Source organism: Anopheles nili, chromosome 3 (genome assembly GCF_943737925.1).
Source record: "Anopheles nili chromosome 3, idAnoNiliSN_F5_01, whole genome shotgun sequence".
Classification (NCBI taxonomy): Eukaryota; Metazoa; Arthropoda; class Insecta; order Diptera; family Culicidae; genus Anopheles; species Anopheles nili.
In genome coordinates this window covers 46825969-46845654 of record NC_071292.1, presented here as the reverse complement: position 1 = coordinate 46845654, position 19686 = coordinate 46825969, and the positions used below count along the sequence as shown (strand labels likewise).

Genomic DNA, 19686 nt, shown 5'->3' with positions numbered 1-19686 from the left:
TGTGAGTGTAATCGAAAGTTCTTGCAAAAACTGACAATATTTTACTGCACCAATATATTATTTTAAAGGCATTCTATCACCAAGGACACGAATATAGCATTCTAACAAATTGTTTGATATATAACGATTCTTTCGATTTCTTTATAGATAGAAAGCATTTGAAAATATCGTTGTTGAATACCTTTAGGGAGCTCCTGTAGATTCAGAACCCCACCTGAAAGCAACACGAGAAAAAAAAACACCCGCTCTCAAAATAGCTCTGCACGCTGTGAATTTTTCAAAACTGCCAAATCCATCCAGGTGCTTTCTAAATTCAGCGTTCCGAAAGCACCAGCAAATGGAAAACCACACACGGCACACCGATCGCTGGCGGCGTGGGAATCGATCTCGAACGAATCCACACATGGTTATTCATACCGACCAGAGGTTTTTTTTTCTTTTCGTGTGCTTCCGCCAGCTAAATAAAATCTACAATTCAAAATCGATAGCACGGGAAAGAAGCCAGAATCTGTGAATCCTGCATCCTGCCACTGCTCGACGGTGTCCACTGCGCGTCTACTTACCGAAGCGCTCGCACACGATGCCACAGCCCGTCGCTGACTTTGGTCGCGTTGTATTTGATATTAATTTCACCCGATCCGAGGTTGTACCGGAGGTGAAGGTACCTGTGAATGTGTCCGAACAAGATGAGAATGAAAAACAAATGAAAAAGATGAATGCATTAGAAAAAAAAACGCTCAATCCTGTGAGGAGGATCTCCTGCTGGCTTCATCGAGACTTGAACACGTGTTCGGTTTTTTTTTGTTAAATCCATAAAAAGCGCCACAGTTATCAGCGAAAGCGATGTAGCATTTCTCAATGCCAGAAAGGAGGAGAATAAATTTGCTCAACCATCTAGCGGAGCAAACACGCTCGTTCATCATCGCGGTAATGGACGCCGTTGGTCACTTGGCACATCGCCTGGCTATCCTGATCGACTATTGGGAGCTTAAACAAAAAAAAATGTATATCCCTCACTTCGATAGCTCTAGCTTTGTCGTTCCGGTATCGAGTGGTATTTAAATATTTGATTACCAACCCCTCTGGACGTTCCGGTTTCGATAGCGGGCGATGTGATTCATCGAGCCTTTGCTCCCGAGGTTCCCGTTTCCGATTGCGATCGAATCGTCTTTTGATATTTGATTAGACATCGCGATAACACGGCTTACGGATCTCGACGTGCCATTTTTTTTTGCTCTTCTATTTGTCACTCAACCCACTCTCGGGTGGCCATTTGCCACGATTCAGCTCAAGGTTGCCGAGACGAGAAGAAGCGACGATAAAACAACCCTCCCGTGGGAGGTTCGAAGCCTTTTTACGCGAGCATCACCCCAAAAAAAAAAAGAAAGGCCGACTGTTCCATCGATTCCCGAACACCCGGAAATCGAGGGATCAAGCAACTTAAAATTCTTATCTCGTTTTGTCACCGTACCTTCGCGAGGTTGGGTTCAGGCGGAACCTACCCGAAATCGATTTCAAGCCACATTAACTGATGGCACTTTTGAGCTACGCGCCACGGTGGAGATTGGAAGCCGCCCGATGGTGAAGTGGCCGCAGTGAGCGACATTTTTCTTTGGCCCCCTAACTTTAGCGCTAGCAGCGGAGGGTCTCGATGGCGGCCGAAGAAAAGCGAAACGAAGCGAAAGGACGCGCGCGTTCCCAAAACCAAGGGAAGGTGGAATTAAGCGGCCGACGTTAAATAAAATTTATACGGCACGGACAGCTGCACGCGATATGAATGTTAATGCGAAGGTTAAATGACACATAATAATTACGGGGTTTTCTGGGCGTGAGTTTTCCGGGCGCGGTGGAAAAACCTCCCCCCGAGGTCGGTGGGGTTTGTCGATCGATACAAACGCTAACACCGGACGGGAATGGGTGTCGGGGACACGTTTTCGTGTTTGCGGAACCAACACCACTCACACACGCGCACAAAAGTGAGCGCAATTCAATTAAAAGATTGCAAAACCAAAACCAACCGCCGGTGTAATGGCGCACTAGCACTAGGGGTAGATGTGCGTGCAGAAAAACAGGCAAATAAAGATAAAGAAAAAAGCATTTTTGGTGACAAATTTAATAAAGATAAAGACGCGCCCCGTTTTTGCCCGTGTGTCATTGGCATTGTTCGACTTTCCAGCGCTTGTTTTTCAAATCGCACGGCACAAAATGGCGGCACGTTTTCGATGACAGCTGTAAAATAGCCCCTCCATAGTAGGCCGCGACTGGAGAGAAACGTCCGAGCGGCTCGAGGGCTCGTAAAAATATTAAAATGTATTCGCTCGTAAAAGTGACCCTTAATGTACGTACCCATTCTCGACGCCCAGCGACAGGAAGTCATCACCCTCGAGGGCACTGTGCCGGCCGGTCCACAGGATCAACCCATTCGCGGAATGCGTCTTGAAGCGCAGATTCAGATCGATCTCGTACGCGATGACGCGCCGCATCGTCTCCGCGTCACTGTAGTGAAAGTAGCTGTCCGTACCGGTGAAGCACGCACCCTGGTACTTCCGGAAGTACTTGTTCTTGTACTTGATGCTGCGCAGGATGTCGTCCTCGTCGTTTCGCGCGTCATCCCCCGACGTTGGCTGTGGCATCGCGTCGGGTTTGGGTTCTTCGTTCTCAACACCGTTGCGTCGTCGATGATGCCCAACCGGGCGCTGTTGGTGGTGGTGTTGCTGCTCACGGTGATGGCCACCACCGGCAGGATCTTCACTCTCCAGCTCATCGTACTCACTGGGGCCTCCGAAAGCGGTGTCCGATGACGCGACACCCCAGAACCCGGCATCGGGCGCTTCGTCCGCGTCATTGTCGTTATGGTTTTTCATAATCCGGTTCATCTCCTCGATCAGCGTTTCGTCGATTTCGGGCCCGGGTTGGCCACGATGGCGCCGCTCCGCACGACTCCCAACCACCCGGTCAACCACCGTGTCCTTCCGGTGAAGCAGAAAATCGGGCCGGTAAGGTATCCGGTCGCCATGCTGGTCGTAATCCTTGCCATAACCATCATCATCGCCATCGTCATCGTCGTCGCGGTTGGTTGCATGGTTTGCCCGGTTCATCATCTCCATCTTCCACCCACCAACTTCCGGTCGGCGACGTCCCGATGTCCTGCGGTTGTCTCGCACCGCATCATCCCGCAGCATGTCGTCGTCCGTAATGGCACCTTCGCTTCCAGCGCTCGCCGGTGTCGTCAGCGCACTGCGAGCGTCATTAACCACGCTCGCTTCAGCGCTCGGATCGTAAAGCGAGTGTCCTTCGTCCTGGCGCACCATCGGCACCCCATCCGGGGCGTCACTATCCTCCGCCAAAATTTCCCCACCATAATCGGCGTACTCGTTCGATTGCGTGGAAAACGAGCCCTTTGATTTTTGCCGATCGATCCAAACGATTATCTTTTCATTAGCGTCCACCGTCGTCACCGTTGCTGTCGGTTTCGATTGTTTCGCGGGCTCATTAGGTGGAGTTTTTATTTCACTCCCGACGCCCGACGGTGTGTAATCATCACCATCGTCATCGTCATCGGCATCGCTCTGGTAGTAGTCATTGTAGCCTTCATCGCTTTCCTCCGAGCTGCCGTCACCGGCATCCGACGGGATATTGTCATGCGGCAGAGTGCTGTCTTCCGGTGGTGGAGACTGCGTTGAGCTTGAGCTGACCGAAGCGGAAGTCCCCACGGGGGTCGTTAATGGTTGTGTTGGTTCGGAATCGTCCACCTGCACACCGTGCGGTTCGTTGGATTCGTGCTGTTTGCGCTTGAGCAGCCGTTGCTGCTTTTCAATTACTTCCGACGGTAGCTCTTCGGCTTTGTTGCACTGGCGGTTCTGTGGGTTGCACTGGCACTCGTACGTGTCTAGGTTGGGGACGCATTTGGCGAGCGGTCCACAGGGCCGGGCGACGCAGGCGTGTGGACAGTTTTCCACGTTCGAACCTCCGAGCGCCTCGGAGATGATCGCGATGGTACGATCGTTGATGTCGACCTGCAAACGACACGCACACGAGAAATAAGACGGGGGTTAAATTCAATCGCAGCTCGGTTGCTCAATCGAAACCACACCTCATCGGCTCGCCCACGGATGGGTGGGGTTTGTGAGGATTTGGGGTCCCTTCGGTGGGGGTTCGTTTATGATACCACCATTTTGCGTACCACCAATGCAATCGTTCTTGAAAGGTAAAAGGCGCTAGATGGGGAGCTCATATCATTGAGGCGAGAAGATGGAGTCTCGGGACAAGCGATGAAGTGTTGTGTTGGTTGGTGTGCGTAATGCATTGAAGGGAAAGGATATTGATCCTTACAAATGCATCGGATTGCATACGACACAGGCGCATAGGTAAAGAGCCGGAGATACGGCACAAAGGTGAACTCGAATGTACATTAAAACATATTATCAACCACCTTGGGGAAACAGATATCTCTTTGGGAAAAGTTTTGCAAACGATTGAAAGCATAATCTTCACAAGATACTGTATCTTACTAATCGATCTTTTTTTGTTATGACTTCTGCAGTATTAGTGTTTGAACATTGCATTTATCTCGTTTAAAGAAAAGGGAAACAATTCAAATCATGGCAACTTTAAGAATATATAATTGTAGATTTTTTGAGTACACGATTAAACACTATAAACACGATTACATGTCCCTAATGAGCATAGTTGGGCAGCTTCATATATGGTACAAATGGATGATCGTGATATAGCTTTTCCTTTTACCGTTTTTTTAGAGTTCCTTTGAAAGTCTGGTTTTCATTTTATAAAATCCATTATTAGTTCAAAGCAAACGGCAAATGGCCATTCTTTTAATGCTGCATTGTGAGAGGTAATCCGATTTCTGTCCGTGGCGCAACGAAAAATCCAACCGTCACGACGTTTCGCAATGCCCCAATGTCTTACCTTTTGAATGCACCCGGCGAAGGACCCCCGATCTCGCAGGCTCGTCGGCAGCGTGTGCACGTTGTGAATGCCCCCAAGGTACAGGCTGTGGGGGAGCGATAGATGCCAGAAACCGTTCGGTGACACCGTCATCACTTCCGGCAGCTGATCGATCTGTGCGGGGGCAGAGAGTTTAGATAAAACAAAAAAAATAACGGTAAATAGAATTAATATACACCGGCCCAGGTGGGCTGGGGATTAGGTTTAAATCTGATTAATTAGAGCGATCTAGGCGGAATACCACGAGCAACGGGTTCCACCAAGGATGAGCGTAGACAGCGACCTTTCCCGGATGGTTGTAATTTAATAAAACATTTTTACTCGTTGCTGCCACCGTGCCACAGCTGATCGTTCGGATGGATCGCTTCCGGGGGGCCGGCAGTTTTCCAGAGCTCCGTAAAATGGCACGTAAAACGCGCCTGTCGCACGCTGTTAGCGCTTACCGTTGAGAAAAAGCGCACAGAAAACGCTTAAATTGTCACCAATGGGCACCGCTTGTACCGTTTGGGTCAGGTCAGCGTCACAACCCTGTCACAAACCCGGGCCCTGGGCCGGAGTGTAACGCAATGGAGGTAATTGCGAAATAAAAATTTAATTAAATCATTTCACTCAACGTGCCGCCCGGGCGGAAGTCCTGCGTCACGTCAGTTTTACGTCCGGTGCAGCGTTCGGCTGCCCCGAGAAAACGGCTGACAGCCTCAAACGAGACAGGCCGCCGCAGGACGCAGTTGTTCGGTGTCGTTTGGCTTCACGAACACGTGGATGTGTAAGCGGGTGCATTTGCGAGAGCGAACGGCCCGACGTGTCGGGTGCATCGTCAGCAAGGATAACACAGGACAACGGCAGCAGCAGCAGCAGCAGCAGCGTGGCAATAATGAACACATAAGCGAGGCTTTCTCCCGGATGTGGTGCCGGGTTATGATGGGTTCATTTACATAGGCTAACATGTACATGGGTCCGGTAAGTGATGCACGCTGTTTGCTTTGATTCCGGGTTGAGCTGAGCAGCTATCTGCCCAACCCGGTCGGGGCGGGAATGGACCCGGAAGCATCGGTGGAAGCACGTAGCCTGGAGCTGGAATGCATGCTTACCTTCAGCACTGCCAACCGTGACGTTCGGGATACTTTTATCGTGTGCCATTGGCCCATGGTGAGCGGGAACTCGCTCCTGGAAGGATAGATGAAAAGAAGGACCATATGACCGAATTAAATGCTGCCTGGTGTGGTGTCGAGGAAGCAGAAGTCGTTATTAAAAATGCATTTCATTTGGAAAAATTTATATCAAGATTGGATTTCAAGCTGCTGGATGGGGATAACGCGAGCAGTTCGGTAATGAATTGTCCTGTTGGCGGGAAGTTTTTGCGCAAAGGGTACGTCCGTTATTTATTAAAATTTCGTTATTCAATAGTCCAGAAGGAGAATGCTGGGCGGATTCCCAGGGTGTTTTCTAGCGTCATAAATGTGACTGTAGGATGTTGTATTTTTAGCCAAAATTATCAAAAGCTGTCCATTTTGTAACAAAGTAGCTTGAGAAAAACTACTTAAACCATCCATGATGAGGAACAAATTAAAATAATTATGTTTTATTTTAATTATTTTTCATATTTGAAATCATAATTATTTCAACTACAATTTTTCCAATTTGATTTCACATGCAATTAGCTCGCAAATATGTTTATAGCAAATTTGAAGGAATTTCTTCAACAAACAACCAGCAGTTGTTAAATTAAAGTAATTTTATAACTGCCCTAACACGGTGTACGACGTTTTTATCAGCTATCATAACATTAGTACGACACGTGTCGTAAACATCCGAGCTATGTTATGAAACCAGCCACCCAACCAGGGCCAGCAGCAAAACCAACAGACCGAATATTCCACCCAACAAAGACGTCATCGCCGGCCGAATATGTGGAACCACAATATTTTCGTCGAAAAACAATTAAATTACTTCCCAGCGATTTACATGGAAATATGAAGAGCTCCACGCAGCGCCACTTGAGCGGTTCGCCCCCAGCTTAGAGCGCCATATTTCCCCTCTCTTTTTTAAAAGCAAACCCACAATAAGGACGATGCCTGACGCGCGTAGATCGTCCTGTACGCTTCGTGTACCGTCCGTGTGCGTTAGGACGTGCGTATGCAGTTACGGACCGCGTGCAGCCAAAAAGCATCAACGGTGTAGCAAAAGCGTTTCCTGGATTTCCCTTGAATAACTGCGCCAATTTGGGAAAGCTTTCGCTACGGCAGCTCGTGTGCGGTTGCACAAGCCAACAGCCCACAGGCACAGTGGCCTGGCGGGTGGCATCACGAGAACGAATCACCCAGCCCCCCGGCATGTGGTACGGTGCCGTCGAAAACACTCGAGGAAATAATAGTTTAATGGCTTTTCGGAGCACACCGGCTTTGTGTTTTTGGGCAGCGGGTGGGAGCATAAATTATATTCCTTCCCTCCGGTAGCTCCGGTAGCTCGGGCGAAAGTGCCTTACATTCTCGTTCGGCTACCTCGGGGCTGTAAGATAAGCAAAGTTTTATCAGTGCCAGCAAGTGCGCGATTGTGTGTAATCTTTTTCGTTTGCGCGTGCACTTTTCGGCGGTGGCAAAACCCCGTTCTTACTGGAGCTGCTCGGATAAGCCATTAAAGCTGTCGAGTGCAGCGCGGCGTTTCGTGAAATATTCGCCGGTGGGTTAAAAATGCATTGTTTTATAGGACGGGGATGAAGGAATAGCGAAAGGATGGCTTACGTTTGCAAATTAGAGGTCTTTGGATAAGGCGGTTAAGTGTTTACAGGAAAATGCAGAAAAATGGGAAGGAATTTATGTAGGGTTTTCTTCGAAAAAATGGCACTTAAAATATTTATAAGTGTTAACAGAAACTATTTGAGTGTGCGAAAAGCTGAAGTTTAGGTAATTTTACTCTTTTGATTGGTGTTAAAGCTTTAGCGAATTTATTCCGAGCGTTTAACTCTAGCACCAATAAAGACTTTCTACCCCCAGCAGGCTCAAAATCCGCAGGAAGTAAGAGTTTTAGCAAGTTAGCAAACATTTGCTAAAAATGAAGAAACTCCTCGCAAACACGGCCTCACCACTAACGCCTGTGAATTGCCTTCACCTGCGGTGCGATCAACTCGTCGTGGAAAAGAGGGATGCAAGAAAAAAAAAGAGAAGAGAAAAAAACGAAAACGAAAACGCAAAACCCCAACTCTTTGCGGTAGCGGAAAACGAAGCGCAAAATCCAACTCGCAACGATTACGAGCGCACGCCGTGTGGGCCGGAAATTGCCCCCGGGAAAACCCGGAGTGCTTGCGCCCCCTGATGAGACCCCAGGGAGCGAGAGAGTCGGGTTTTTCGCCCGCCCACGCCTTTCCCACGCACCCATCGCACGGGTTCGGGCACGAGATTAAGCGTCCGCATCAGGCACACTGGCCAGCCCTTCAGGGGGACGGCCCGCTCGCGACGCGTTGGTTCGCGCATTGGAATTGAAATTTTAATTAAATTCCATCCATCCGCCCGCACACGGGGATCGGTTTTTGTTTGCTTCGCGGACACTCGCCTGCTAATGACCGGTCGCGGAAGTAGATTAAATTCGCGCATTAACATCAATCAACGCGTTGCGAGCGAGCACGCGCGCGCGCGAGAGAAGGATTATCGGCCATTGAGTGTGGACCGATTGTTTCGGTTCCGAGATTCGATCCATTTTCCTGCTCGGAAAATGCTCGGTGGTTTCTTTTGACAGCTCTCCAGGTCGGTCTTGTATCCGTGGCGTAATTTAATCTTTTCGCTGGTTGCCTAGGGAACGGGTTTGCTTAAATTGAGAAGCCGGTTGCTATGGGTTTCCTTTCGGCAGTGGTTTGATGTGGAATTTGCGTGGAAACGAAACAAAGCGAATGAAAAACGGACCTCATGCCGCGCTAGCGATTCAGTCGTACAAAACAAAAGGAAGCCCATCCTGTTGTTGTGTTAAATTTTCTTTCTCCTTGGTTAACCTTTTGCGCGCGTTGGGTTTTGACAATTTTCATCATCATCATTTTCCTAGTTCAAATTTCTACATTCTTCTTCCCACCAAAAGTTTATTCACGGTTAGTTTGTTCACGCGCTACAAACTAGCTCAAATACCCGCCCCCATCAATCATCTAAGGGTTAAACATCATGCTCGCAACGTGCTAGATGATATAGTCATCCCTTCGACAGCACGGAAGGCGAACTCCGGACGAGATGAGAGCTGAAAGTGAAGCGGTTCGCTACTGCGGTAATACACATTCCGGGCATGAATGCAATTTGCATATTTAAATGCCTCCCGAGGACGCTACCCTCGAGGCGTCTTAAGATGCGCCAGGTTTCTCTCGCTCTCTTCTCACATTCTCTTGATCTTTCTTTCTTTCTCTTGCACGGGACTTTCCTATCCGTGGTTTATTTCACCATTGCGGCTACATAGCGAAAAGGATCCTTTCCATCCTCCACCCGTCAACGGTGACCATTGGAAAATGAGGTCCATTCGATGGGCGACCTTTCGAGGAAGCGTGCATTTTTTTCTCTACATTCCCCTTTAAGTCCACCACCACAAGCGCGAAACACTAAACTCGTTCACGTCCATCGGTTGTGACAGTTTTCACACCCCAAAAACGGGAAATGGCGGCACGTAAATTAGATAAATTCTTCTTCCTCATCCACGCTGCCGATGTCGTTTGTTTGAAAGGAAATCCATTTGATGGGCAAAATGATGGGTCTTTTCGTCCTGCCGTGGACTCCTTTTCCACCGCTGCTCTTCGTCCTGGACGAGGACGCTCGCTCGCTTCATTTGCACAGTTCCGCATGGCTTTCCGCATTTTAACGACGGTGGTGATGTCCAGACGCTGGCAGCCGAGAACCCCATCGAAAGGATCCGTCTCCCTCGCAAACCTTCGGTTACGATTTTCCCGCTTTTCCGCTTGGTAAAACCCCGACCGGAGGGGGGCGAACTCATTAAACTTAAATAAACAACGATATTATCATTCATTTAGTAAAGTTTTCAAATTATATCCCGCCTTCGTGCGCCTTCGCCGGGAAAAGGGACGCACACGCTAGGCAAGAAAAATGACCGCGCGACGTCGTCAATCGGCATCGGACCGCTTTTAACTGGCCCAAAACCAGTGGGCCCAAAAGGGGACGATTTCTTTCGCTTTGCCTTCCGTGGTTTTTTTTCTTGGAAGAGCGACGAGAAATAAAAACCTATCTCGCCTATCGCATAATGATTAGGGTGCCACTTTTTCCGGTCGCTTTTCGTCGCTAATTTACGCATTTCCGCGAATGATGGAAACCAGTGATTACGCCCCGGACCGATGGGCCATTAATTTAATTAATCACCATCGAGGCGCAAAGCGTCACACCATCAATGTGCCGTTCGTTGGGGTTTTTTCTTTCTTTTCCCACGCTCGCTGACGGCTTTTCCCTAATTCACGGCTCGCTCAGAGTGAAGATTCCCATGCCAATTTCTTTCGTTTGATATCAACCGATTTGATTACGACTATCGGCCGGCAGGGACCTCCGTGGTTCCGAATCCAACCGGATGCCGAAGCGAGTTCATCAGTTCCAGTTCCGGAATTGATTCGCACATCCATCACCGACAAACCCGACCCCGGGATGCATTTAGTTGGCTTTCGGACCCCCCAAAAAGCTCACCACGCGCGGCCGTCGAATGGGGATGGGGATTTGATTGCAATTTAAAAGTCGTTTCACTTTCCCGAGCTCCTCCCACACACACACACACACGCTCACGGTGATAATGGTGGGGGGATCGGATGGCTGACACTCACCTGACGGTTGCTGGCCCGCTGCCGAGATCGTACGTGAACTCGACGTAGCCCATGTTGAGGCAGAGCGAAATGTAATCACCATACTCGTGGTGGCCGCTGTACAGCAGCAGCCCATCCTCCAGCAGCGGTTTGATGATGATCTGTGCGCACAGGCATGTGGGTGGTGGATCGATTTCAAATGCATTTTCCGGTCGGTTTGTTGGGCAGCGAAATTGATTGCACATTCGGGCGTCGTCGTCGTCGTCGCCGTCGATGGAGGCGCCAGGTGGCGCACGGTTGGAGATGAGATTTTCCGGTAACGATAGCCGGTTTTGGCACCGTGAACCAGTCACGGTGGCAGGTGTGGTGTGGATCACCGTGCCGATAATGATGCCGATGTCGAATGATTATGTCGGTATGTTGGATGAACACCCGGGCGTAGCGATTGCGCCAGGATAATAATGGTGGAGCCGATGTTTATTTGCCGTTTCGATTCATTAGTGCAATAATCAATAGCCCGGGTGTTGGGTTGTTTTTGAAACGAAACACAAAAGAGATGGATTAGAACAGTTGGTTTGTGGTGGTAGGCGAGCCCCCAAACGAGGAGTTTTTAGGCTCACGTTCATCACGATACACCGGGTTCCGGGTTTCCGGTCGCACACTGTCATTGACAGTTCGATCGTTCGGTACGATAAACAGTGCTCGCGAAAAACGCGTCCTAATCTAATGCAAACCTTGCCACTCCCGCCACGCGCGTATTCGCGTACAAATGCATATCTTATCATTAGTTGTGCCCTAATTTAGGATGCCACACGAGCTCGGCCCCATTTACATGGCCCAACCATGGGGTGGAATATAATTCACACAACCGTGTGGGATGTAGGGAACACTAGGGCTAGCGCGGACGCAACATAATTAGAAACTCAAATTGGTAAACACCTTTGATTTATTGTTGCCTAAATACCACCCCTTTTTCGGAGCGCATCGTATTTTAACTAACGGGAGTTGCCACGGGCGATAAAAACAAGGGCCGAGGGTACTTAATTAAGCTTCGCTAATGAGTAGGCAAGTGGCCGGCCACAGCGCAATGGTTTGATTAATCGAGTGGCTTATGCGCGTGGCGTGGAAAAACAAGAGCGTGCCGGGCGTTTTAAACGGGGGTTTTTTTTTGGCCATTTGTGTGGCTGAGAGGTGTGCTGTGCTTAGTATTGAAACGCGAGTGGCTATTGAAATTACGCAATAATTAATAGAGACTACAATGGCAGTGAGATAACAAAAAAACGCGCTGAAAGGGACGGAAGCTAAGCTCTTAGTAAGTACTCTTTGCGAGTGACATATGTTGATCATTTAATTCTCTAAGAAGTCTTCTTTTTCCTCTTAACTGGTTCAACAACCGGTGTACGGTCAAGGCCTACTGTGCTATTCTTGGAGCCAAGGCTTTCTATGATTTGAAATTTCTTGTAGCTAAATAGTCACTCCTGCGTACGCTTCGGCTATCGAACCCCCCGCGAAAAGTCTAAAAGATCTTAAATAATTACAGAACAGCATGTTTCGTGTACCTTTAGCTCAAACCAAATGATGCAGCTATCGCCAAGAGGTGCATATCGAAGGTAGGACGATCCATTGAATGAAGGCACCTGCAATGGAAGGATTTATTTGAGGTTATTCAAGCTAATGACTATTAAATTGTGATAAAAAGAACATAATTTAATATTGATCAGATGCATTTTTACATACAATCATCCACCTATATCACATAAATTTAAAAAAAATCATACTTAAAAAGCCTGGATCTACCAATAATTCATACTTAATCAAAAATTCATACTTTATAGAGCACGGAACAACCTAAACGATACCAGAAACCACAACCGACACTGTTGAATATCAACCAGCTACACCACTGTTGATGTTCAATCCACTTTGTTGCCATCACTTGAGCTTATTCCTAAACACAAACCGAGAAACGGTTTCCACTCTCCAGCGATCGTTTGGTTGTTCCAGCACTCAAAACTAAAAAATAAACTACGAAAATCCTCCTTGGAACAAACAAAAAAACAACCCTCCCATACACAAAAAGAAGCACAAACGAACGGAAACAAAACACAAAAAAAAACACGAAAACACGTTGGCAGTTTTCCACCTGACAGACGGGCGGGGGAAAAAAAAACGGCAACCCACCGGGCAGGGTTTCAGCTAGCTCTCTATTAATCACGTACCTGTAAATCCAGTCGCATCTCGCATAAATCACCGCCAAATCCCAGCGGACAGAGACAGATGGCACCGTCATCCGATGGCAGACATTTGCCCCCGTGCTGGCACGGGTAGCGACTGCACCGATCGGTTATGCATTCCTCTGCAAGATTTGCAGGGCACCAGCAATCGCATTCGTGGTCGCGTTCGTGGTCACACCACAGGGCAGACCAGGCATTATCGTTGCGTTGGTGATGGGCATCCGCAATTTTTCATTTACCCATTTATTTAGCGTTTCGTTTATGCGTTTGAGCGAAACACGTGTCAACCACCCCACGTGTGTTGTTTTCGTTGTCGTTTGTCGCGTTTTGGGTGATCGTTTCGCGATTTTGGGTGGTTCATTTTCCCCATTATTTATTGTTTGATCCCGGAACATCACCGTTGTGGCGTCGCGCCGGAGCGAGTCGATGGAAAATTCGAAAAGAAAAAGGGAGAAAAAGAGAGGCACAGTGTGAGAATGAGCCAAAATATAACAGCATCTGCGTAGCTCGACGGCCCCGTTGAAGCATACGGCTACTCGTAATTTTGGGCCGGGAAAATCACCATCCCACCATCCCGTTGGGTGGGCGGGAATTTCCCACCACGCCACACCCACGGGCGCCAACAATGCGGAACATTTATATCGGGATTTTGGGAAGGCAGGAAGAACCGAAAACCAAAAAGGCGATAAATACAAATGACTACTGCCAAAGCGAGAGGTTCGGACAAACGGGGAACATAAGTAGGATAAGAAAGACACCCGCGAGTGTGTAAATGGAAAAATCGGTAGCACCATCGGGGGAGAAATTTCGTTGGTAGAAAAATTAATTATCATTTAATTAAATTGTAACGCAAGTGCCATCCTCCCGGTGGCTGGTGGGTGAGCGTGTAGTGTCGTGGCCCCGTGGGGAAGGATACGAGAACGCTTTTGTGAGTGGGCGGAAAGAAAGCGAATGGAGCACGCGAGCAGAGCGCACCTCGGGAACCTCGCGGGATCGCTTCCCGCTTAATTCAGTTATCTCCGGAAGCCGTCACACTGCGCGGGCCGTCACAGCCTCGGGAGGTGTTGTGTGCTAATGGAATGAACTTTAAAATTAAGACGAACAAAAAGGAAAACAAGGCAAAGAAACTGCAGCAAAACTTTCCACCTTTCCAAAACCCTGGGCGGGCTGCAGTGCGAAAGGTTATCCTTGTGCAAAGAGAGAGAGAGAAAGAGAGAAAGCACAAAGTGTTACCCACGGGGGAGAGTTTTGTGAGGAAAAGTTTACCGAACCGAACCGGTGGGGTTGGCAATAAGAAATCAGCATCCTTCGAAGGCGACGTGCCAGCGCCGTTTTTTTTTTTGGTCAACGTTGCGAAGCGAAGTAAACTAATTTGACGCGGGTACCGTTCATTGGGCGGACTGGGTTTGCCCATTTGCGCGTAACGATAGCGGGTTTTGTGGAAAATGCACCGATCTGTGGGTTGATGAATAAAGCATGTTCGAAAGACACGGCACGAGCCGGAACGGAAAACCAGCTCAACGGGATTAGCCCGAAAAACGATCGGGGACAGCGATGTTGGCACACCTCGGGCTGGAAACTGTAAACTCACGGTGGCAGCATATCGCCATGATGAAAACTGTTGTTTTTCGTGCCGTTTTGGGTCGTTGACTTTAAGACAAAAATGTATATATTTTGTATACATGCCAAAACTACTTGAAATTATATGCTTTTAACAGCTGTTTTACGATGAACTAAGAAAGTTTACAGCGGCATTAATGCACAAAATATGAGTAAGGATAATACAGTAGGGTATAATTCCGAAAAGAATTAGATGTTTTCCTGATAAAAAATTCCTATTCATTTGATCGAAAAACAATTCCCCAAAAATGTATCACAAATTTATGAACATGGAAATGAATTGTTCCTTCTTCATCAATCAAACGGAGCTACATTTACATCGGTGTATCAACATGTAAAGCTTTTGCTACCATCAAAGTATTTGCCTAAAAACCAACCGTTCGAGTACTTGGAATGCAATACGGCTCGTCTTTAGAAAAACCAACCCCTCGAGGGTCAAAACGCGCTTGAAACAAACAAAAAAAAACGACCTTCCAAACACACCGAACTGGGTCCGTTCGAAAAAAAAACAAAAAAGCGCCCAACTTTCCTATCGCGATCGATGACGGCAGACACACGCTCCTTTGCGACCTTTTGCCACTCGGTGAAAGTTGGGAAACTAATTTAGGGAAAAGTTTCCATTTTTCTTTCGCTAGTGAGAGTGTTGTTTTTTTTTTGTTTGAATCACCTCATTCATTCCCTTTCGTCACGCGCGTATCGTCGCCGGGGAATGCGTCGAAATCAAATGGCCACAATAGGCCGAAGGTTCGATGAGGGTTCGTGCACAAAATATCCCAAAGTCATCAGTGGCAGTGTTTAGGCGCCAGTTGGTGCGCTCAACGTTCTGGCACAACGCTCGCAACAACACCCAGACAGAAGGTGTTCCGTTCAGTTCCGTCTGGTGAAGGGCGTGCTTGTCGCGCGATTATGGGTGAGTTGTTGTTCAACAGGATTACTTGCGCCTTGCCGCGTCGCGTGAATGTTTATTGCGTTTATGTTTACATTCAGACGCATTTGCGTAGCACCGCAAAAGTTAAACCATTTTCGGTGGGGATGAAGAAACCAACAAAAAGAAGAAGAAAAACCAACCCGCGAAAGTAAAGACATCATGTCATGCCTTGAGGACGAAAGTGGGCTGAAAAAACCGAGCAAAGCAAAACCCTAAACGACCGAACGAGAACTTTCCGTGCCGAGTAGGAAGGAGAAGACAAAAAGCCGGCACTCTCACACACGACGAGGTGAGAAAAGCACCCCAAAAACCTGTCCGTATTTACTCGCGCGTTGTTTTCCACGCAAATATGACACTTAATAAGGCATAAGTGTGGGCGAGTGTGTGAGTGCGTGTGCGTGTGTGTGTTGTTGGAAACTTCCTTCTTTTTTTCTTTCTTGCTTCCCAGCCATACTTACGGATATCGAAACCATGGGACACGTCACCCACCGAGCCCTGCTGGAAGTTGTAATCGTGATCATTAGCGACGAACTTTCGGATACACCCGGTAAAGCCGGTGCTGACGGGTAGCTTCCGGTCCAGGCCGGTGATGTTGCCGTATCCACCGAGAAAGACCGGCTCACGGAAGGTGATTCGCGAAAAGAGACCCTGTGGGTGGTGAGAAAGAAGCACACGGAACAAAAAAATCATATATAATGTGAGAAGCTCCTATGGTGGAGTGACATGACGTTATTCATCAGTGTTGGTTTAGTTTAATGGTGTTTCGGGTATAGTAGCTAGATCATTACTGGAGACTGGTACTCTCGAGCTGGCATAAGTTTAACTTTTCGATGCAAACTACTCGTCTGTTGGGTTGGTAGTGGAAAACATGTGCAAAAATCATTATTAAATTCACCCAAAACGCACAATGTGATACGAGACAGTGAACTACTGAGGTTACTTTCGGTTGAACTGGCAACCGTTATTAAAACAAACCTATGATGAGTATTTTTTATTTGCATTACATTACGATTCTTGTGAAGTTTGTTAATCGTATGGATAATGCAAATATTGTGCTAGCATAAATATCATTATCACTGGCTTCCGGGACGGCAGGAAGCTGTATAGTTTGTTTGCAGACGGAATTTATTTATGTTTAAGCGACCGTAAATTGGTTATTGCATTTACTCGAGCAAAGAGATTGGAGATATGATTTTTTTATTTGATTGTAATTCCTTCCAATGGAACATTGATTTGTATCCTTCGCTGCATGCTTGTACGAGAAACCAATTATCTGCCCACAAGTGCTGCTGTGAGCAAGGTTTTAGAACAATTAACACAAGCTCTCGTTTAGCAGCGGAAATGATTTACTCAAGAAACGCCATCGACATCCATTCGTCATTGTATTCATTGTGCTCACATTGCGTGTGGAGCGTCGAAAAGCGAACCAGTTGATTCAATTTATTGACCCACTCGGGCGAGTGAATAAACCTAATCCTTTATAGGCCTCCCGGTGACCCGTTCAGTCAATCTTCCATTATTGAACACATCGTCCGGCCCATATCTTATCGTAATCTCCACAATCACTTATAATGGGCACCGAAACCGAAACCGAAGGCCAAACGCTCGAGCTAATATGTTCCAAGACCGCCAGTGTTTAAGTGCGTCGTTAATCAGCTCGGATTTGACTGGCCGAAAGTGCAGTGCGGTAGTTATAGGCACGTCGTTAAGCCTCCCCCCGGCCAGCCGATTTGCCCACTGGACTGATATATTAAGTCATTACCAGCAAATTGAATCCCTCGCCATATTGTTGCCCGATTTTCCCGGGTGCATGTTCGTGTGCATGCGGGGACAAATCTCGATTTCATCCCCTTCGCCGACGTAATCACACCGGTTTTCCGGCCGGTGGAAATTTTCACTTCATTTAACATCAATTTTCTCGCCCGCTTACCGCAGCGAACGGTAAAAGCCCGTTCCATTTGGCCAGTAGGTGGTTCTTGTTCTTCGGCTGCTGTTCATCTTCTTGAGTTGGCATCAAATGGACGTGGCGCAGAATTAACACCGCAGTTGGTCATTTTCCAAGGAACGCACACGGGAATGACGTGAAATCAGATCTCGTCAGTTCCATTGGTGAGATGAGGTCCCGAATTACAAACAAGCGAAGATACATTTTGCTCCCCATAATGCATAATCGATGCTGGTGCTCGATTAACATGCTCTTTGGAGTCGCGATTTTCGTTCATGATTCAATGAATATTGAGGTCAGCGATGTTGTTGCACGTTAAAGGTGTTATTCTGTTTTAAGCACAGCCCCGTGGGCGTGCGAATAAATAAGCAGTTTGGTTTTGAGATGCGCCACTCGAGGCGTAAATACAACAGCATCCATTTTAGATGTCCTGCGTGGATGTAGTACACTTTCGATGGTTGTTTTTCACCCAAAAAGCTAGCTTCCACTGAACTACTTTAGCGGAATAGCTTCTCATGCGTTACACGAACGAACTGATTCCATGTTTGTTAAGGCTCCAAGCTATCGGCCGAACCGATAAGCCGATGATAGAAAATGTCACGTACGTATTTCGGCCGTATTTCATAGATTCCCGGGAAATATTGGTTATCGGACGAGCCCCCTTGAGCGTGTTCGAGTATGTTGGAGCAAAACTTCTTCAACCGGCCCGGGGGAAAAGTGCTTAAAACCTTGCGCAAACAAACGGATCGGTGGCGTCTGCAACCCCCAAGAGTTGACCTCCCGTAATCGGCTTCCGGCACTCAATCGATGACAAATGGTCCAATCTTGAGAATTACTTAGCTTCCCATCCTAATTTATCGGGCGTGTCTAGCGTTCGGATCCACACAAAGGCTTCCGCAGTTGACCACAGCGACCATCGCTGGTCGCTAGCCGGGGCTGGGCTCCCAAACCATGCTGGTGTCGCTTTCGAAAGCCCACCCAGGCAGTGATCTAGAGGGTAAACATAATTAAAATCCCATTGTTTCCGGCCCGCACGCCGTACGCCAGGCATTATTATTAAGCCCGTCCCGTCCCGTGAGGTGTTGATGGAGCCTGGAAAGCAACCGGGCAGGATTATGCAACCGCCTGGGTTCCCTGGCTGGCTGGAAAGCTTTGGCGCCTCTGTTACACAGGCATAAAAGCCATCGTGCATGGAAGCTTGCGCTGCCGACCAGCACCAGACCGTTGTTAATTCGTAATGCTTTCGTCCAGTGGCAGTCGTCTGTGTTTAACATTGCACCGGTTTGCGGTGGCATGGAGTCAAAAATTGAAAGGCTTGCCGTGCGGTGATTGGAAGGGGAATCATGAAATTTACAGCCAATTGTTGATAACGCAAACATTATCGTACAGCGTTGTTGATTGCAACGAAAACATTGTTGCTCTAGCGAAACGTTGTGCATGTGGGCTGAAGCGTCCGGAGAAAATGACTCTATTTGGGTGTTCTATCAGCGTGTATTTCAAGGATCGTCTGTGAGGGGGTTTGCTTTAATTGGCACAAAAGTACATCGATATATATTGATTTAAACTTTGGATTATTTATTTAACTTGGCGTATACAAGCGAGTGTTCATATGGTTCTTGGAATCTTGCACCAATATCGAGTTTTTATCGTCGTTTTGTGGCTCTATTAGGTCAAAAATTATCAACTAGACAAAAGCACGTCACGATAAACTTCCTGCATGGTTCAATTCATTTGCATTTATTTGCTGAAAGCACCAAATCACATTTTCTGTCTTCATCTTCCTGGTATATATATTACTGAAGCTCAGCGTCTTGTTCTTTTCTTCACTCATTTGCAATTTAGAAGAGCTACTTCATAGCAAAAATTAATGAATAATAAGATAAGATAGATAAGAATCTATCAAATATGATATGCCATAGGAGCTTATAAATCCACAGCGAAAACTCTTAAAATAGCCAAACTTTACCCGAGTCTTGAACCTTGTAAGACTGATAGCTCTCTATAAACAATTTCGCTGATAAAATGCAACGATACCAACCGATTATCCGAAAAGGATGACTTCTTTCTGCCGTAGCACACCACTTTCGTCTCACATTGCACCGTTGCGATTAACTTTATCCGCTTTGATTGCGATTTGCGATCCCAGCATGAAGCATGAGGCGACCAAAAAAGTGCAAACTCAGACAGCAGACCAAAGTATTTCTGCTTTGCATTCTGCAACAGCAAA

At 47.5% G+C, this 19686-nt stretch overlaps 1 protein-coding gene across 1 annotated transcript in view; it reads right to left on the bottom strand.

Annotated features, from left to right (window-relative positions):
• Positions 1–19686, bottom strand: part of LOC128724452 (pikachurin) — a 99168-nt gene that overhangs the window by 9369 nt on the left and 70113 nt on the right. The window contains exons 8-15 of the mRNA XM_053818177.1: positions 15973–16162; positions 12952–13088; positions 12292–12369; positions 10754–10893; positions 6057–6132; positions 4927–5079; positions 2347–4016; positions 564–665 (exon numbers count right to left, since the gene is read on the bottom strand). Coding sequence (XP_053674152.1) covers positions 564–665; positions 2347–4016; positions 4927–5079; positions 6057–6132; positions 10754–10893; positions 12292–12369; positions 12952–13088; positions 15973–16162 — 2546 coding nt within the window. The remainder of the gene's footprint in view (positions 1–563; positions 666–2346; positions 4017–4926; positions 5080–6056; positions 6133–10753; positions 10894–12291; positions 12370–12951; positions 13089–15972; positions 16163–19686) is intronic.